General features: G+C 46.7%; 2 protein-coding genes and 1 non-coding gene across 5 annotated transcripts; 1 reads left to right on the top strand and 2 right to left on the bottom strand.

Annotated features, from left to right (window-relative positions):
* Positions 1–1,268: 1,268 nt before the first annotated feature.
* On the top strand, positions 1,269–5,789 carry LOC125539516 (serine/threonine-protein kinase CTR1). Of its 2 annotated transcripts, none has more exons than XM_048702991.2 (15): positions 1,269–1,929; positions 2,187–2,491; positions 2,927–3,071; positions 3,165–3,280; positions 3,414–3,622; positions 3,686–3,943; positions 4,019–4,059; positions 4,166–4,234; positions 4,338–4,438; positions 4,522–4,606; positions 4,706–4,804; positions 4,899–4,967; positions 5,054–5,185; positions 5,262–5,356; positions 5,482–5,789. In XM_048702991.2, exons 1-15 carry the CDS (start codon positions 1,456–1,458, stop codon positions 5,564–5,566), a joined length of 2,283 nt encoding a protein of 760 aa, XP_048558948.2. In that variant the 5' UTR covers positions 1,269–1,455; the 3' UTR covers positions 5,567–5,789. The 2 variants fall into 2 exon arrangements, with proteins under 2 accessions (XP_048558948.2, XP_048558949.2); XM_048702992.2 differs by having other exon boundaries at positions 1,271–1,929; positions 3,689–3,943; positions 5,482–5,788.
* A 198-nt stretch (positions 5,790–5,987) lies between these two features.
* Positions 5,988–9,254, bottom strand: LOC125539518 (26S proteasome non-ATPase regulatory subunit 8 homolog A). 2 transcript variants are annotated; one of them, XM_087544784.1, is made up of 7 exons: positions 9,036–9,197; positions 8,603–8,938; positions 8,398–8,476; positions 7,701–7,803; positions 6,844–7,107; positions 6,652–6,763; positions 5,988–6,412 (listed from the first exon to the last, which is right to left on the bottom strand). In XM_087544784.1, exons 2-7 carry the CDS (start codon positions 8,720–8,722, stop codon positions 6,275–6,277), a joined length of 816 nt encoding a protein of 271 aa, XP_087400910.1. In that variant the 5' UTR covers positions 8,723–8,938; positions 9,036–9,197; the 3' UTR covers positions 5,988–6,274. The 2 variants fall into 2 exon arrangements, with proteins under 2 accessions (XP_087400910.1, XP_048558950.2); XM_048702993.2 differs by lacking the exon at positions 8,603–8,938 and having other exon boundaries at positions 9,036–9,254.
* A 268-nt stretch (positions 9,255–9,522) lies between these two features.
* Positions 9,523–9,595, bottom strand: TRNAA-CGC (transfer RNA alanine (anticodon CGC)). Its single transcript has one exon. It is a non-coding gene; the product is annotated as a tRNA-Ala (tRNA).
* Between the last annotated feature and the right edge of the window lie 9,536 nt (positions 9,596–19,131).

Raw genomic sequence — 19,131 nt, 5'->3', positions numbered from 1 at the left:
GCGGCGTCAAGGAGTAACGGCGCAACGTCATTCTCTCGGGGCAGCGTCGCAGCGAGCTTTGAGTCCATCACGGGCTCACGGCCGTCGGCTGGTGCAGTGAATGTAGAGGGAAGGAAAGAGGCTAGCAAAGCCAATGAAAAAGGAGGAGGCAGAGGTATATTTTTCTGAAATTGAATAATTTGTATCATGCAATTATAGTGATTTCAGACTTTCAGTGATAATGGCACCGTCATTGCCTGGGTCTTCTAGACGCTAGTGAAATCTTCTTTATCGGTATGTTTTAGGTTGTTTTTCTATTGAAAACATTTTCAATGTATTTGGTTTTTTATTTGTACCGTGCATTGTTAGTGTGTATTGACTGTTTTAATTCACACCAAAAAGTTCTTTGCTTAAACTTCGCCACACCTTAATTTTGTTTCGTCCTCCGCCTCTGGGTCTAGTAGTGTGGATAACCTCCATTAGCTTGATGATTAAGAATTACAGGCATTGAGAGAACCAATTAACAAACTTTGGTCTTTGGGCTGACGGGTGAGAACATGAAACAGGCTCCATGACCACTTGCACTCTTATTTTAAGTATGGTTGTTCACACATCACCTTAGGTCACGGCATTTGACAACCTTGTTTCTTCCAAGAACTATGCACGTCCTTTTCAAGCAAGTCCCAAATGAGCATTGCCTTGTTCAGCCTATAACATTTGGTTTATTAGAGTCAGACCCCTCTTATATCATCTCTAGTCGACCCTGCATCCAACTATCACGGAACCAACTCCTCCTAGGAGCGTACAACCGCCATTGCAGTTCCCAGTGAGACCACGGCAACCGCACCGCAATACCGGTCGCCACGCGAGCACACCACCATGTGCACTGGTGCATTGTGTCGGGCGGCGCCGCCGTGCGTTCCTGCCGGGCGGGGAGCCGAGCCCGGTGTGGTCGATCGTGTGGATAGGGTGAAGGCGCGCGGCGCCAGATTCGTCCTCCGCCCCCGGCGCGCGCACGGCAGCCGCACGCCACCCCGCGCGCTGACTCGACGACCCAGCGGCCGACGGGTGTCCCCGCGGCCACACGCGGCGCCGCTCTGAGAGGCCACGAGCCCCCCGACACACGTGCACCGGCGGCGCCCTTTATGCCCGCGCACCCTCGTGATTCCGGTGACCACGGCCGCGCGGGAGCGGGGACGAGGCCACGGAAACCTCAAGGGCCGACATGCAAAGTGCGAGCTACAGTATTTTGCAGCCATTCCTCTTCTTCCCACGCTCCCCGAAGCTTTTCAACCCCGCCGTCACGCTTCACAGACAAACCTCCCTCCCTCTCTCTCTCTTGTCCGTGGCTGTCTCCGGCCGGCAACCGTGAATCCTAGCTGCTCGAGGCCAAAACCACCTACACCTCCCCGCCGAACTCCCATGCATAGCTGTCTAGCAGTCTAGCAGTTTAGCTCCGGTCTCCGGGCTCCGGCCATGCCGCACCGTCGCCGCCTACACAACCTCGTGCCACCACTGCCGCCGCCCCCCGCGGCGCCTCACCCCGCCTTCGACCTGTCCGAGGCCGAGTCGCGGCTGCCGCTCCTCGCAGACTACGGGCGGCTCAAGCCCGTCGACGACCTCCCCGCCCCCGCCGCGCCCCCGTCCGCGCACTGGAGCGCCGGGAGCGCCTTCACCGGCACCGAGCCCGCGACCGCCTCCACCTCCACGGCAGCGACGGGCTCATCCCTCGCACCGGCGTCGTCCGTCGCCAGGGACGACACGTGGGTGCGCCGCTCCAGGGAGAGCTACTACCTGCAGCTCTCCCTCGCCATCCGCATCACCTCCGAGGCCTTCCTCGCCGGCGTCCCGCCCGAGCTCCTCGTCCGCCGCCTCGGTCCCGGCGATGCGGCGGCGGAGCAGTACGCCGACGTCCCCGCCGATGCCGCCGCCGTCTCCTACCGGCTCTGGGTAATAGTCTCGCGGATCACGCTAATCATTGCAAGTGCCAACTGATAAATTAATCATCCAGTACGTCTCTCTTCTCCATTGATTTGTTTATGTCCGATGATGCTATGCATACACATTGAAAATTGCAACTTGGGGCCAATCAAGGCGTGCGACCTTCAGCTTCATCATTGGCCAGATTTTTCTAGGCGACATGGTTATTGACCGGATGCGCTCGAGAAAATTTAGATAAATCATGTATTCACTGGGCTCGCGTGCAGGTGAACGGGTGCCTGTCGTGGGGTGACAAGATCGCGCACGGGTTCTACAACATCATGGGCATCGACCCGCACCTGTGGGCGATGTGCAACGCCGACGAGGGGGAGGGCCGCCGGCTGCCGACGCTGGCGGCGCTGCGGGAGGTGGACGCCAGCGACCAGTCGTCGCTGGAGGTGGTGCTCGTCGACAAGTGCGGCGACTCCGTGCTGGTCGACCTGGAGCGGCGCGCGCTCGACCTCTACCGCGCGCTCGGCGCCACGCTCGACCTCGTCCGCCGCCTCGCCCTGCTCGTCTCCGACCACATGGGGTGCGTACGTCACCTCCTCCGATCGATGTTCACTTGATTTGCTTTCGAAGAAAAGGTTAGCCTGGTCCGTGTTGATGCATGTCTCGCCCGTGTGTGCCCGTGCTCCCTGTGAGCGTGACTGCGTGAGTGTGACCGTGACTGACCTTCGATAGAGCAGTGGACATGCAAGTTGACGACCTGCTCGTCCGTGAACCTCGGAACCTGGGCACCGACGAACATGTGAACAACACTCCAATTTCAGAGACCACTTTATGTCTTAAAACGTAGCACAGTTACATCATGGATCAAACGATCACCATGGCCGGTCACGTTCCTGTCTGTACCTCCATGCTGTCATGCCATTCGTTACATACAACTTGAGCTTTGTTGATCAAAATTTCCAGTAAATAATCTGAGCAGACAAATTTCAGCTAAATTTGATGGTGGTGTTTGAAGGGGTGCATTGAGGTCGGAGGACGGAGACCTGTACATGCGGTGGAAGGCGGGCAGCAAGCGGCTGAGGAAGCAGCAGAAGAGCGTCGTCGTCCCCATCGGCCGCCTGTCCATTGGGTTCTGCAGGCATCGCGCCATTCTATTCAAGGTCTCCGGCATTGTTTCACTTACCGTTGCGATCCATGCTACTTTAGGCCAGCAGGTTATTTTCAGTCCTGTCATCTTCTCCAAACTGATGCAGGCTCTAGCAGATTTTATCGGCCTGCCATGCCGAATCGCGCAAGGTTGCAAGTACTGCTCCGCGCCTCACCGGTCCTCTTGCCTTGTCAAAATTGAAAACGACAGAAGATATTCAAGGTATGTATGTAGAGTCCTTTTTGCACAAACTTTTTGAGCATTCTGTGTTGATCAATGTCATGCATTGGTAGTGAGTAAACATATGACAGATATCTGCTCAGGTTGCTTTGTAATTATACTGGTGCTTCCTCAGGGAGTACGTCGTGGACCTCGTCGTTGCGCCAGGGAGCATCTGCAGCCCAGACTCGTCCATCAACGGGCAGCTGCTCTCCTCTGTGTCTTCACCTTTCAAGACTTCTTGCACGGCAAGTTTGGAAAACTACGCGGCACCGGTTGCGGCTTGGAATCGTGCGATAGCTGACGATCGTTGCAACTCGGTGTTCTCAGATTCTCAATATTCAGGTACAATCTACAAAATATATATAGGCCATGCAGATGAGCATACTGATTGATCATGTACTGTAGCAGTTGCCGGGGACAAGAACCCTGTTCAAGCAGACACAAAATGCGGTCAGGTCATGCAGAATGACAACTGCAACAACATGTCAGTGTTTCAAGTGTCAAGGCAATTTAAGGCGATGGAGGTCGGCACCGAGGGTGTCAATAAGGAGAACATCCCTGGTCTTACACTGCCGAAACACCTGCTCGCTGAGTCATCTTTCGCCATGGATTGGCTTGAGATATCATGGGATGAGCTTGAGCTCAAGGAACGCATAGGCGCTGGTACTTGCTTAGCTTCAGTTTTCTTATCAACTTGCTGCATTCTGTGGATTTGATCACAGTTTACTGAAAATGCAGGTTCATTTGGTACTGTTTATCGAGCTGACTGGCACGGTTCTGTAAGTACTGTAGACCTTTCACTATGGAAACCTTTTTTTTTTCTGCAATGAGATAAGTATCCTTTGCAGAGATCATGAAATTGAGGTTGTAGTTTTGGTTATGTAGGATGTTGCAGTAAAAGTGCTTACAGACCAGGGTGTTGGCGAAGCTCAGCTCAAAGAATTCCTTAGAGAGGTTGCTTCACCGTTTCTTTTTTGCATCAAAACTTCACCTGTGGTTAGTATGGATCTCAATCTGTCCCATTCTCTTTAGCTTGGCACATTGTTGATCCTTGCAGATCTCTATCATGAAACGAGTTCGCCATCCAAACGTGGTACTATTCATGGGTGCAGTGACCAAATGCCCGCATTTGTCGATAGTAACCGAGTACTTGCCCAGGTAAACCCTCAGTCAGTTTCACGGGCAAAATGAACTAATTCCCTGCACCAAACAGAATCACTGAATCATCCTGCTGTGAACAGAGGGAGCCTCTTCCGTCTCATCAGCAAAGCTTCTAGTGGGGAAATACTTGATTTACGGCGGCGTTTGCGCATGGCATTAGATGTTGTATGTATTGCAATACCAACTTCTACAGATAAGCATGCTCCTGAAACGTTACTCGTCTCACTGAATGTTATATGAAGCATTGCTGTGACCAAACTGCAGGCAAAAGGCATCAACTATCTCCACTGCCTGAACCCTCCTATAGTACATTGGGATCTGAAGACACCAAACATGCTGGTGGATAAGAACTGGTCCGTAAAGGTTAGTTGGAGTTCATTTCCCAAATGGCGTAGCGCGGTCGAATACGGCTCTTCTGCTTTTGTCCCATTATTTACTATCCTTGATACAACTTCAGGTAGGTGACTTTGGCTTGTCCAGATTTAAGGCGACCACCTTCATATCATCCAAATCAGTCGCTGGAACAGTAAGCTTTGCATGACAGTCTACTCAGTTAGTAACTCGCCATTACATCTTTTTGGATTCTTAATATCAAATTCTGGTTAACTGCAGCCAGAATGGATGGCGCCAGAGTTTCTCCGTGGCGAGCCATCCAACGAGAAATGTGACGTGTACAGCTTTGGCGTGATCTTATGGGAGCTCCTGACGATGCAGCAACCATGGGGCGGCCTAGGCCCAGCACAAGTAACCTATTTCTGTGTTTCTTATATGGTATAGAAAAAAAGGCGATATTCGTGATTCACTGGAGTAATATTTACAGGTAGTAGGGGCAGTTGCATTCCAGAACAGAAGGCTGCCAATCCCTAAAGACACCATCCCAGAGCTAGCTGCTCTTGTTGAATCCTGTTGGTCTGAGTAAGCAAATTTCCCATGACCTGTCAGCCACCTTGATCAAAATTTCAAGTGACGGCACCCATTAGTTCAGCCTAAGTTTAAAACAAAACATCATCATCGATAACACGATTTTGCTTTATTTTCAGTGACCCAAGGCAGCGCCCTTCGTTTTCAAGCATTGTGGATACGCTGAAGAAGTTGCTCAAGTCGATGCAGGGATCTGGTTCATGACAGTCCCGTGGGTGTTACTCTAAGACGATGCAGTGATCCGGTTCATGACAGTCGATTCTTGGCCGGCCATTCTTTTTTCTCTACTCTCTGTCGATTAAAGCTAATGCACAACAAGGAATAAGGAATTAGTTTCCTCAAGGAACATGGGAGGGTAGCTGAGGCAGCACAAGTGCAATGCTGCATCGAGTATGTTGACTCGTTTCCTGACCATTCATGTTGTATAATGTCCTGGATGTGTCAAAATAGTTCTACTGGCTGAGAAATAGCGCCGTCACTTTAGAAAAATGGGAGATAGATTTGATAACAAGTTTAACCGCTCACATGATCCTATGCTGAGTTCCCAATTTCCATCAAAGCATCCAACTGAACTGAAATGAACTTCACAACAGGGAGCATCATACTGGAACTGAACATATCCAACTGAACTGAACTTAAATGAATTTCACGACAGGGGAGCATCATACTGGAACCGAACATATCTCATCGATTTTAGCATCGTCAAGCAGTCCCCAGCCTGTGTTTTCAACAGAAATTCCAGCATTTCAGCAAGGAGAACGCATATCACGAGACATGACTATCTAGCATCTAGACTGATCGTTCCTTGGGACAAAATACTAATATCACGGACTACCTACATGGGACAAAATCCACCTCGCTTTGCAAGTTATACCATCCGCTCATCGAACAATATCCACAGTGTTTTGCAGGTTACACTACCCGCTCGAGCTCCCGTGCGTAGCAAAGAGATCGCTTGATCATCTGATGCGCTTGTATGCCGACACGGGGTTGGACCTTCGCCATGTGGAAAAGGACTGAATGATTCTGAACCTCCCATTCATGCTGTATCTGCCAACATAAGGAGTACTTGTATAGTCAGGAAGTGGCAGCGTTAACAATCATACAATCTAGTCTACTAGTACGCATATGGTTATGTCAGTAGAGTAGCAGCTTAGTGGTTTGCACTCATGCCTCTAACAAGATGTGTTTTACCACCCTTTAAATTATTCAGACGCCAACGATTCACTATGACATTATTCATATAAAACATGGTGATAGGACAGAAGACGAGAGAAATTAATAGTTACCTCTGATATGTACTCCAGAAGCTTTTGCTCAGAGGAAAACATCAGCATTTTTCTGGTACCATCCACTGGCAAGTGATCGTATGCCTGACCACTGCAATCAGCTATCTCATCTCTGCAAAAGAAGACGTAGAGAACACAATCAGGAACTTCACCACACGAGCCACGTAGAAAACGTAATGTAAATTCATTCACCTAATAGTTTCAGCAAGAAGGTCCATGAAGTAGAGGTATGTCTCATGTGGCACAGCTCGCTGACCATTGGTTAATCGGTTGTAGGTACCTTCCATAAAGGATTGCTCAAGCTCGACTGCATATTTGATGCAAGGATGGTCTAGGGCTCTGGGGGGCAGAAGTTCCAGCTCAGTGTGGAATTCAGCTACTCTGTTCTCAGCCAACAGCCTCATAAGATTAAGCCCCCAAATTCGATATTCTTCTGGTGATGGTGGGAGTATGCTTCTGATGGACAATCACAAAAGAAAACACAATATCAATAGCACTCGGCAAACATAAGTTCAGAAATACAGTACTCCAGGATAGAATATCTATGTGGAAATGTTCAGCGGCATCTTTTAGCCACAAGATAATCGTGCTCCTAAAAATCCAGGAGGTCGCACAGATTAAGACAATTCATAAACGTATCCTCATTCCTCAACAATGTCGACTTGACAAATGACAAACAATGAAACCATGTGCTGACTGCTGAACGAAAGAATCTTAATAATTGCATTTTGATTACTTATATCAAGGGTGTCCTGCTGGCACCTGCCATTCCTTATAGGTGCTGTGAGGAATAGAATGCCAAGGTACTAGATAGTGATTAAACCAAAGGTTAATGGTCACAACACATAACTTCCACCACAATCAAATAGATTGTATCAAGGAAGTGCATGTCCACGATCTAGATATTTGAAATGTCAATTGTTTTTTAGGAAAAACATAAGCGTGTTGGCACAAGAAAAATAAGCTAGAAAGATAATTTACGTGCATGACTACATAGGATGAATCTATGCAGTACGTAGGACCAAAATGTGCTTAAGTAGAAAACAAACCTTGTATCCATGTAGAAGACTTTTAGTTGGAAGAAGTTCCTCTCAAATGCATCTTGGTCCTTAACTCTGATGCTGAAGATGACAGCAAACTCGTATATGGCCCCTGAAAGTTTCACGATCAGTCACCACAACTAAAATTTATACAAAAATGTAGATTGCAAAATGGTAAACTGCAATGCAGAAGTGTAGCCAGCATTCTTAGAGTTGATGCCGTAGCATGAAAAATGCTTTCCAGACTTGCAGTTTTTAGATGAAATGGTAAATTGCAATGCAAAAATGTAGCCAGCAGTCTTACAGTAGGACAGTTATAGTCTACTACACACTTGCAAAATGGTACAGTAGATTGCAATTAAAAAATGTAGTGAACAGGGCTTTCTCAAATGGTGTAAAGAACATTTATGAGTGACAACAATATTCTCTTCAGGAGAATGCTTTGTAGAATTGCAGTTGTAGTCCATGACCAGCGAACATACATACAGAGCTCAATACACGCATCCTGAAAAGAGTATTCCACGAAACACCTTCAACTACATAGCACGTCTCAAATTGGATGAAACTCCATATGCAGAATTTTGGGTTCCATTTTATAGGAGCATTTCTCTTAAATTGGTTCAGAATCCCACCTTTAACTGAAAATAAAAATGGTTCAGCATGATAAAGGACAGAGCACAGTTTTTTTCCAGGAGCAAGTGCTTACTTGCGAGTCTCAGCTCCGCAACTGCATTGGGTGTATTCTTAAATGATGGTGGCAGGCTAGGAAACTTCGTGAGGAGAACCTGAAATCAACGAAATGAAGAGACATGTCACCTGATGGTAAACGCTGAATTTAAGTGAAACCCTGACAATTCAAAACAAAATACACAGCATTGCATCCTGTCGTGAATCCCCAGACCAGGACCTACATCAGTGTTGACATTGTTATTGTGGAACTGGATCTTCACATCTCCAGAACTGCAAACTCTCAAAAAAAAAAACTGCAAACTCTCGCCCCAACTCCTCCCCTCATTTCCAGCAAATCGCATCAAACCCTAGACAGCAGTAGTACATTTGGGAAATTTCAGGAACCTACAGGGAGCGCGTCCCGAATTCCCGACCCATCCCATCCATCTCCCAAACCTGATAAAACCCAGGTCAAAATTATCCTCGAATCGAAAAGAAAAACTCCCCGAAACTCGCCCAAAACCGCTCATAAACCCCATCCCCCGCGCCGCGGAACACCCAAATTCTCCAAATGAACCCTGCGCATCCACCGTAACAAGCCGGATTTCAGCAACATCGCGCATCCACTGGAAAAAGACGGAAACGAAGTCGAGCCGTGCGTGGGTGGATGGATACCTTGAGCTCGGAGAGCAGGGTAGCGCAGGTGTCGAGCTCGTCCTCCGCGCAGGCGAGCTTGAGCCACGCGAACTTGCAGCTCGCCTCCTCCAGCTCCCGATCCATGGGCGGCAGCAGCTTCGCCCTTCCCAGTTCCCGTCTTCGCTCTTCCGTTGGTCCTGGTGGTTTTCCTCGGCCACTTTTGTTCCTGTGGGCTTTCTTTCTTGCGGGAGGAGATGGTGCCACTGGTGTCGTTGCGGGGGTCTTGTGAGCCGTAGAGTGGGGAATTAACGGTCGTGATCGTGCGTGAGGTGGATGGGAAGAACGGAATGCGTATGGAGTACCGTTGCGCTGCAGAATACGCGTCCGTGCTCCGGTGGCGGACCTTGGGATGGGAACCCTCTCGGGTACGATGATTCCCGCAAGAAAAAAAGGGTACGATGATTTGTTATTCAAGTTAGCAAAAAAAAAACAAATTGAATATAACGGGATTTGATAAAAAAAAAGGTGGAGGTGCGGGGAATCGAACCCCGTGCCTCTCGCATGCGAAGCGAGCGCTCTACCATATGAGCTACACCCCCGTTGCTGATCCTTGCAATCCTCAAATTTTGATATACGGTACGGAACGTGCACAAGCTTATTATTGGAGTATAATATTGTTTGGATGTAATTGCTAGCAGTCTAGCACGCTTGAGGAATGAAGTTGTTAACCAATGCACGCATACCGCACATATGCATCCATGGAGCTTCAGCCACGCGATGGCTACGCTGCATCCATCCATACTCAGGCTTTTGTTGGTTTAGAGGAATCTTATAAAAAATTTATAGGATAGAATTTCTATAGAAAAAATTCCTTTAGAGCCCTTTGGTTTGTAGGAATGGAATCCTATTCCTGTGAAGGAATTCTTTCTATTCTTCACATTTCATAGAAAAATAAACATTAGCCTAAACTCAATGAGAAAAATCCTATGATGTGAATCAAAGATCATCTCTTTTTCTATTCCTATTCATAGGATTTGAGATACATCTCATCTCATTTTCTATGACTTTCCTATTCCTATGATTTTCCTACTCTATGAATCAAAAGAGGCCTCAACTCTAGTTTCGACCGCGGCCACTGACAGCTAAAATGGTGCGTTGTTGAGTGGTCTCCGGTCCGGCCTGGTTCAGAACCGACTTTCAGAGGCTTTTCAACTACCTGTTGCCGTGCCGCTCTCATCCACTGCACTGCACCCACGCGTCACTTAGGATAGACAGATACAAACGCTGTAACGGCCCTTGACACCGCACTCTCGACGGCGTCATTTTGGGCCACTCTAGCTTGATCCATGTAACGTTGGGCAGCTAGCTTGCTTTGATTAACCGTACAGTTGATTGGGTTTCAATGCGGCCGCGGCCCAGCCAGGGTGGACCGACCGGGGTCGATTCTTTTCTTCGGATAAGAGTTCATTGAATTTGCGGTCTGGAACTTGAGCGAACACATGAAAAGTTCAGGCTCGGGTTATGGGGATGTCTGCTCTGCACATGTCAGTGTCATGCTTAGAGGGCAGGGGTCTCCTCAAAATAAAAGGGGGTCTCCTCAAGCTCAAGATAGGAACGGGGACAGCCGGGACGACATGATCGAATTTAAGCTGATTATACTGTCATGTCGCTGAGTGTCGCTAGAAAATTCCCAACTCCCAACCCTCTGCAACGTTCACTGTGCGCGCTCGTGGCGCTTGTGCGCCTCCGATCGAGCTCGTTTGGCCTGGCCGCACGCACCACCTCCACCTGCCTCCAGCCCAACCGTCTGATGTGATGTGATCGATCTTTTTGCGTTACTGCTTCAGAAGAAGGATCACGCGATCTCTGAGTTCCAAGGTTTCTTGCAGGAAAACGAAGAACGAAAGATGTCACAGCATCGGCGTCGCCGTAACTACGTACGTATTCCGCTGGCATTCTGGGCCACCCCGACCCCGGGCCTCAGTTCGTTGCCATTCTGGGCCGAGTCGTGCCAGCTTGCTTGCCACTGCCAGTGCCATCTACGGCTCCAGCACACTGCATGCACGTGCCCTGCCCCTGCCCCGATCGGAAAAACTAGACGCCTCGCTGTGCCTGCATGGAAATAGCGAGTCCGTGTATGGTGGCAGCTTGTCAGTTTGATTACAAGATGGGCAGTGTCCTACCGGCAAACCCTATTGGACGCTCGTTAGCGTCAAGATCGTTGTGGTTTCGCTGAGGCAAGCCTCCGATTGGGCCGGCCCACGTACGGGATTCGTTCGCTGCTACTTCCGTCTCTGTTCTTTGCGGGGTTTTTTTTCGTTTTCTTACATGGTTTTTTGCTTCCAGTTTTTTCACTCTTTTTGTCCGTTTTTCAGTTGTTTTGTTCCGGTTTTTTATTTTTTGGCTCCTTTTTCTTTTATTTTTCTTCTTTTATGTTTCCTTTTTTATTTTCTGTTTCTGTTTTTCTTCTCTTTATTTATTATATAAAAGTTCACTGTGTATTACGAAAATCTTCGTCATATTAAGAAAATGTTCATCATATATTATGTAATAGTTCACCTAGCATTATAAAAATGTTCATCGTGTATTACACAAATGTTCACCGTATGTTATGAAATTGTTCAGCATATATTTAAAAGTGTTCATTGCATATTTAAAATGTGGTCATCATACATTAAAAAATTGTTTGACGCATACTACAAATGTTGATTTGTGTATTTGAAATTTATTCAGTGTTTGTTTCCAAAAAAAGGTTCACTTTCTTTTAAATTTTGTTCAACGTATATTTAAAAAAATGATTTCTTTCGAAAAAAGGATTTTGCCGCCGTCTTGCATACTTTAAGACTGGCGCTGCGTTAACACCGTTGTAGGTTGCTAGCTCGGGTGGCTTGGCTCGCTAGAATCTTGAATGTTGTCAGGAGTTCGATCCACGCGTGCGATTCCTGTTTTCGTTTTTTTTCCGCTCGACCTGTGATAATTGGGCCGGCCTATTTGCGTGCTGTTTCAGCGAAGCCGCGATGAACGGACGCTGACGGGCGACGTATAGGAGCTCTCTGTCCTACCAACGATAATTCTACACCACTGGGCAAATCAAGATGAGGAGGAGTGAAAGAATGTGTCTGCCGAAGGAGCAGGGAGGCCTCGGCTTTCGCGACTTGCATGCTTTTAACATTGCAAATGCTATCACGACAGGTCTGGCGGCTAATCCAGTGTCCGGAGTCCCTGTGTGGACGAGTCCTACAAGCTAAATATTTCCCACACGGCGAGGTACTGAATTCTGTAGCAACACCAAGGATGAGCTATGTTTGGCGTAGTCTGCTCCAAGGTATTTATGTCATTAAGGCTGGCATGATTTGGAGGGTTGGCACAGGTGATATGATCAATATTTGACGGGATCCATGGCTGCCCTCAAATGACACAAGAAGACAAAGGACCCTCCAAGGTGCCCATCTGCTAACGAGGGTTTCGGAGTTAATTGACCCGGCTGCAAGTACGTGGGATGGAGAACTGGTTCAGCAAACCTTCTGTCAGGAAGATGCAAGGACAATCCTGAGTATCCCATTCGCGACTGCTTTGAGGACTTTGTGGCCTGGTATTTTGACAGCAAGGGTCTCTTCTCGGTGAGATCAGCCTACAGGGTTTATGTGCACCTGTTAGACCAGCAGAAAAAACAACAAAGGGGGGAGAACTCATCCGGCCTAGAGGATAAATGAAAGTTTTGGCAGGCACTATGGAAGCCGCCGTGCCCCTCTAGAGTTCATCATTTTCTGTGGAGACTTGCCCATAATAGCCACCCCCTCTGGCGTAATGTCGAACGAATCGGGGTGGAGCTGGAATGTGCTATGCCATCTATGCTGTCGACAAGCTGAGGATGGGAGCCATCTCTTTCTGCGTTGCAAGGAAGTTAAGTGCATGTGGCGACACTGTGGTCTTGAGTACACTAGACAGCGGCTCCTGCTGTGTGCAACCCCTACGGACTTGCTCGCGGCCGTTTTCAAGCTGCACATCGAGATCAAGATGCGCATGATCTGCCTTTTATGGTCCTGGTGGGCGGAGCGCAACAATGCCAACCACCAGAAGAAGCGACTGAGTCCGGAGGCTTTCAGTGTGCGTGTGGGATGTCTGTGTTGGGGAACGTAGTAATTTCAAAAAAATTCCTACGCACACGCAAGATCATGGTGATGCACAGCAACAAGAGGGGAGAGTGTTGTCTACGTACCCTCGTAGACCGGAAGCGGAAGGGTTATAACAACGTGGTTGATGTAGTCGTACGTCTTCACGGCCCGACCGATCAAGCACCGAAACTACGGCACCTCCGAGTTTTTGCACACGTTCAGCTCGATGACGATCCCCGGACTCCGAACCAGCAAAGTGTCGGGGATGAGTTCCGTCAGCACGACGGCGTGGTGACGATCTTGATGTTCTACCTTCGCAGGGCTTCGCCTAAGCACCGCTACAATATTACCGAGGATTATGATGGAGGGGGGCACCGCACATGGCTAAGAGATCAATGATCAATTGTTGTGTCTCTGGGGTGCCCCCCTGCCCCCGTATATAAAGGAGTGGAGGAGGGGGCCGGCCAAGGAGGGTGGCGCGCCCAAGGGGGGGGGGGAGTCCAACTCCCACCGGGAGTAGGACTCCCCTTTTTCCTATTAGGAGTAGGAGAGGGAAGAAAGAGGAAGGAGGGAGGAAGGAAAGGGGGGGCCGGCCCCCCTCCCAATTCGGATTGGGCTTGGGGGGGGGGGCGCCCCCTCCCTTGCTCCTTTCCCCTCCTTTCCACTAAGGCCCAATAAGGCCCATATACCTCCCGGGGGGTTCCGATAATCTCTCGGTGATCCGATATTGTCCCAATCTTACCCGGAACCTTTCCGGTGTCTAAATATAGTCGTTCAATATATCGATCTTTATGTCTCGACCATTTCGAGACTCCTCGTCAAGTCCATGATCACATCCGGGACTCCGAACAACCTTCGGTACATCAAAATATATAAACTCATAATGAAACTGTCATCGTAACGTTAAGCGTGCGGACCCTACGGGTTCGAGAACAATGTAGACATGACCGAGACACGTCTCCGGTCAATAACCAATAGCGGAACCTGAATGCTCATATTGACTCCTACATGTTCTACGAAGATCTTTATCGGTCAGACCGCATAACAACATACGTTGTTCCCTTTGTCATCGGTATGTTACTTGCCCGAGATTCGATCGTCGGTATCTCAATACCTAGTTCAATCTCGTTACCGGCAAGTCTCTTTACTCATTCTGTAATACATCATTTTGCAACTAACTTAGTAGTTGCATTGCTTGCAAGGCTTAAGTGATGTGTATTACCGAGAGGGCCCAGAGATACCTCTCCGACAATTGGAGCGACAAATCCTAATCTCGAAATACGCCAACCCAACATGTACCTTTGGAGACACCTGTAGAGCACCTTTATAATCACCCAGTTACGTTGTGATGTTTGGTAGCACACAAAGTGTTCCTCCGGTAAACGGGAGTTGCATAATCTCATAGTCATAGGAACATGTATAAGTCACGAAGAAAGTAATAGCAACATACTAAACGATCGGGTGCTAAGCTAATGGAATGGGTCATGTCAATCACCTCATTCTCCTAATGATGTGATCCCGTTAATCAAATGACAACTCATGTCTATGGTTAGGAAACATAACCATCTTCGATTAACGAGCTAGTCAAGTAGAGGCATACTAGTGACACTTTGTTTGTCTATGTATTCACACAAGTATTACGTTTCCGGTTAATACAATTCTAGCATGAATAATAAACATTTATCATGATATAAGGAAATAAATAATAACTTTATTATTGCCTCTAGGGCATATTTCCTTCAGTCTCCCACTTGCACTAGAGTCAATAATCTAGATTACACAGTAATGATTCTAACACCCATGGAGCCTTGGTGTTGATCATGTTTTGCTCGTGGAAGAGTCTTAGTCAATGGGTCTGCTACATTCAGATCCGTATGTATCTTGCAAATCTCTATGTCTCCCGCCTGGACTAGATCCCGGATGGAATTGAAGCATCTCTTGATGTGCTTGGTTCTCTTGTGAAATCTGGATTCCTTTGCCAAGGCAATTGCACCAGTATTGTCACAAAAGATTTTCATTGGACCCGATGCACTAGGTATGACACCTAGATCAGATATGAACTCCTTCATCCAGACTCCTTCGTTTGCTGCTTCCGAAGCAGCTATGTACTCCGCTTCACATGTAGATCCCGCCACGATGCACCAACTGACAGCTCCACCGTTTAATGTAAATACGTATCCGGTTTGCGATTTAGAATCGTCCGGATCAGTGTCAAAGCTTGCATCAACGCAACCATTTACGATGAGCTCTTTGTCACCTCCATACACGAGAAACATATCCTTAGTCCTTTTCAGGTATTTCAGGATGTTCTTGACCGCTGTCCAGTGATCCACTCCTGGATTACTTTGGTACCTCCCCGCTAGACTTATAGCAAGGCACACATCAGGTCTGGTACACAGCATTGCATACATGATAGAGCCTATGGCTGAAGCATAGGGAACATCTTTCATTTTCTCTCTATCTTCTGCAGTGGTCGGGCATTGAGTCTTACTCAACTTCACACCTTGTAACACAGGCAAGAATCCTTTCTTTGCTTGATCCATTTTGAACTTCTTCAAAACTTTGTCAAGGTATGTGCTTTGTGAAAGTCCAATTAAGCATCTTGATCTATCTCTATAGATCTTAATGCCCAATATGTAAGAAGCTTCACCGAGGTCTTTCATTGAAAAACTCTTATTCAAGTATCCCTTTATGCTATCCAGAAATTCTATATCATTTCCGATTAGCAATATGTCATCCACATATAATATAAGAAATGCTACAGAGCTCCCACTCACTTTCTTGTAAATACAGACTTCTCCAAAAGTCTGTACAAAACCAAATGCTTTGATCACACTATCAAAGCGTTTATTCCAACTCCGAGATGTTTGCACCAGTCCATAAATGGATCGCTGGAGCTTGCACACTTTGTTAGCTCCTTTTGGATCGACAAAACCTTCCGGCTGCATCATATACAACTCTTCTTCCAGAAAACCATTCAGGAATGCAGTTTTGACATCCATCTGCCAAATTTCATAATCATAAAATGCGGCAATTGCTAACATGATTCGGACAGACTTAAGCATCGCTACGGGTGAGAAGGTCTCATCGTAGTCAATTCCTTGAACTTGTCGAAAACCTTTTGCGACAATTCGAGCTTTGTAGACAGTAACATTACCGTCAGCGTCAGTCTTCTTCTTGAAGATCCATTTATTTTCAATTGCTTGCCGATCATTGGGCAAGTCAACCAAAGTCCACACTTTGTTCTCATACATGGATCCCATCTCAGATTTCATGGCTTCAAGCCATTTTGCGGAATCTGGGCTCACTATTGCTTCTTCATAGTTTGTAGGTTCATCATGATCTAGTAGCATGACTTCCAGAACAGGATTACCGTACCACTCTGGTGCGGATCTTACTCTGGTTGATCTACGAGGTTCAGTAGTAACTTGTTCTGAAGTTTCATGATCATCATCATTAGCTTCCTCACTAATTGGTGTAGGTGTCATAGAAACTGGTTTCTGTGATGTACTACTTTCCAATAAGGGAGCAGGTACAGTTACCTCATCAAGTTCTACTTTCCTCCCACTCACTTCTTTTGAGAGAAACTCCTTCTCTAGAAAGGATCCATTCTTAGCAACAAATGTCTTGCCTTTGAATCTGTGATAGAAGGTGTACCCAACAGTCTCCTTCGGGTATCCTATGAAGACACATTTCTCCGATTTGGGTTCGAGCTTATCAAGTTGAAGCTTTTTCACATAAGCATCGCAGCCCCAAACTTTCAGAAAAGACAACTTTGGTTTCTTGCCAAACCATAGTTCATAAGGCGTCGTCTCAACGGATTTTGATGGTGCCCTATTTAACGTGAATGCGGCCGTCTCTAAAGCATAATCCCAAAACGATAGCGGTAAATCTGTAAGAGACATCATAGATCGCACCATATCAAGTAAAGTACGATTACGACGTTCGGACACACCATTACGCTGTGGTGTTCCGGGTGGCGTGAGTTGCGAAACTATTCCGCATTGTTTCAAATGTAAACCAAACTCGTAACTCAAATATTCTCCTCCACGATCAGATCGTAGAAACTTTATTTTCTTGTTACGATGATTTTCAACTTCACTCTGAAATTCTTTGAACTTTTCAAATGTTTCAGACTTATGTTTCATTAAGTAGATATACCCATATCTGCTTAAATCATCTGTGAAGGTGACAAAATAACGATATCCGCCACGAGCTTCAACATTCATTGGACCACATACATCTGTATGTATGATTTCCAACAAATCTGTTGCTCTCTCCATAGTACCGGAGAACGGCGTTTTAGTCATCTTGCCCATGAGGCACGGTTCACAAGTACCAAGTGATTCATAATTAAGTGGTTCCAAAAGTCCATCAGCATGGAGTTTCTTCACGCGCTTTACACTGATATGACCTAAACGGCAGTGCCACAAATAAGTTGCACTATCATTATCAACTCTGCATCTTTTGGCTTCAACATTATGAATATGTGTATCACTACTATCGAGATTCATCAAAAATAGACCACTCTTCAAGGGTGCATGACCATAAAAGATATTACTCATATAAATAGAACAACCATTATTCTCTGATTTAAATGAATAACCGTCTCGCATCAAACAAGATCCATATATAATGTTCATGCTCAACGCTGGCACCAAATAACAATTATTTAGGTCTAATACTAATCCTGATGGTAGATGTAGAGGTAGCGTGTCGACCGCGATCACATCGACTTTGGAACCATTTCCCACGCGCATCGTCACCTCGTCCTTCGCCAGTGTTCGCTTAATCCGTAGTCCCTGTTTCGAGTTGCAAATATTAGCAACAGAACCAGTATCAAATACCCAGGTGCTACTGCGAGCTCTAGTAAGGTACACATTAATAACATGTATATCACATATACCTTTGTTCACCTTGCCATCCTTCTTATCCACCAAATACTTGGGGTAGTTCCGCTTCCAGTGACCAGTCTGCTTGCAGTAGAAGCACTCAGTTTCAGGCTTAGGTCCATACTTGGGTTTCTTCTCCTGAGTAGCAACTTGCTTGTTGTTCTTCTTGAAGTTCCCCTTCTTTTCCCCCTTGCCCTTTTTCTTGAAACTAGTGGTCTTGTTGACCATCAACACTTGATGCTCCTTCTTGATTTCTACCTCCGCAGCTTTTAGCATTGCGAAGAGCTCGGGAATTGTCTTATCCATCCCTTGCATATTATAATTCATCACGAAGCTCTTGTAGCTAGGTGGAAGTGATTGGAGAATTCTGTCAATGACGCAAAAATCCAGAAGATTAACTCCCAGTTGAATCAAGTGATTATTATACCTAGAAATTTTGAGTATATGCTCACTGACAGAACTGTTCTCCTCCATCTTGCAGCTATAGAACTTATTGGAGACTTCATATCTCTCAATCTGGGCATTTGCTTGAAATATTAGCTTCAACTCCTGGAACATCTCATATGCTCCATGACGTTCAAAACGTCGTTGAAGACCCGGTTCTAAGCCGTAAAGCATGGCACATTGAACTATCGAGTAGTCATTAGCTTTGCTCTGCCAGACGTTCTTAACGTCGTCAGTTGTATCAGCAGCAGACCTGGCACCCAGCGGTGCTTCCAGGACGTAATTCTTCTGTGCAGCAATGAGGATAATCCTCAAGTTACGGACCCAGTCCGTATAATTGCTACCATCATCTTTCAACTTTGCTTTCTCAAGGAAGCATTAAAATTCAACGAAACAATAGCACGGGCCATCTATCTACAATCAAACATAAACAAGTAAGATACTATCAGGTACTAAGTTCATAATAAATTTTAGTTCAATTAATCATATTACTTAAGAACTCCCACTTAGAAAGACATCCCTCTAATCTTCTAAGTGATCACGTGATCCAAATCAACTAAACCATAACCGATCATCACGTGAAATGGAGTAGTTTTCAATGGTGAACATCACTATGTTGATCATATCTACTATATGATTCACGCTCGACCTTTCGGTCTCAGTGTTCCGAGGCCATATTTGCAT

The sequence above is a fragment of the Triticum urartu genome, chromosome 2A, assembly GCF_056163025.1.
Source record: "Triticum urartu cultivar PI428250 chromosome 2A, HENAU_Tu73, whole genome shotgun sequence".
NCBI lineage: Eukaryota > Viridiplantae > Streptophyta > Magnoliopsida > Poales > Poaceae > Triticum > Triticum urartu.
Note: the sequence above shows the minus strand (reverse complement) of the source record. Positions and strands in the feature narration are given on the sequence as shown.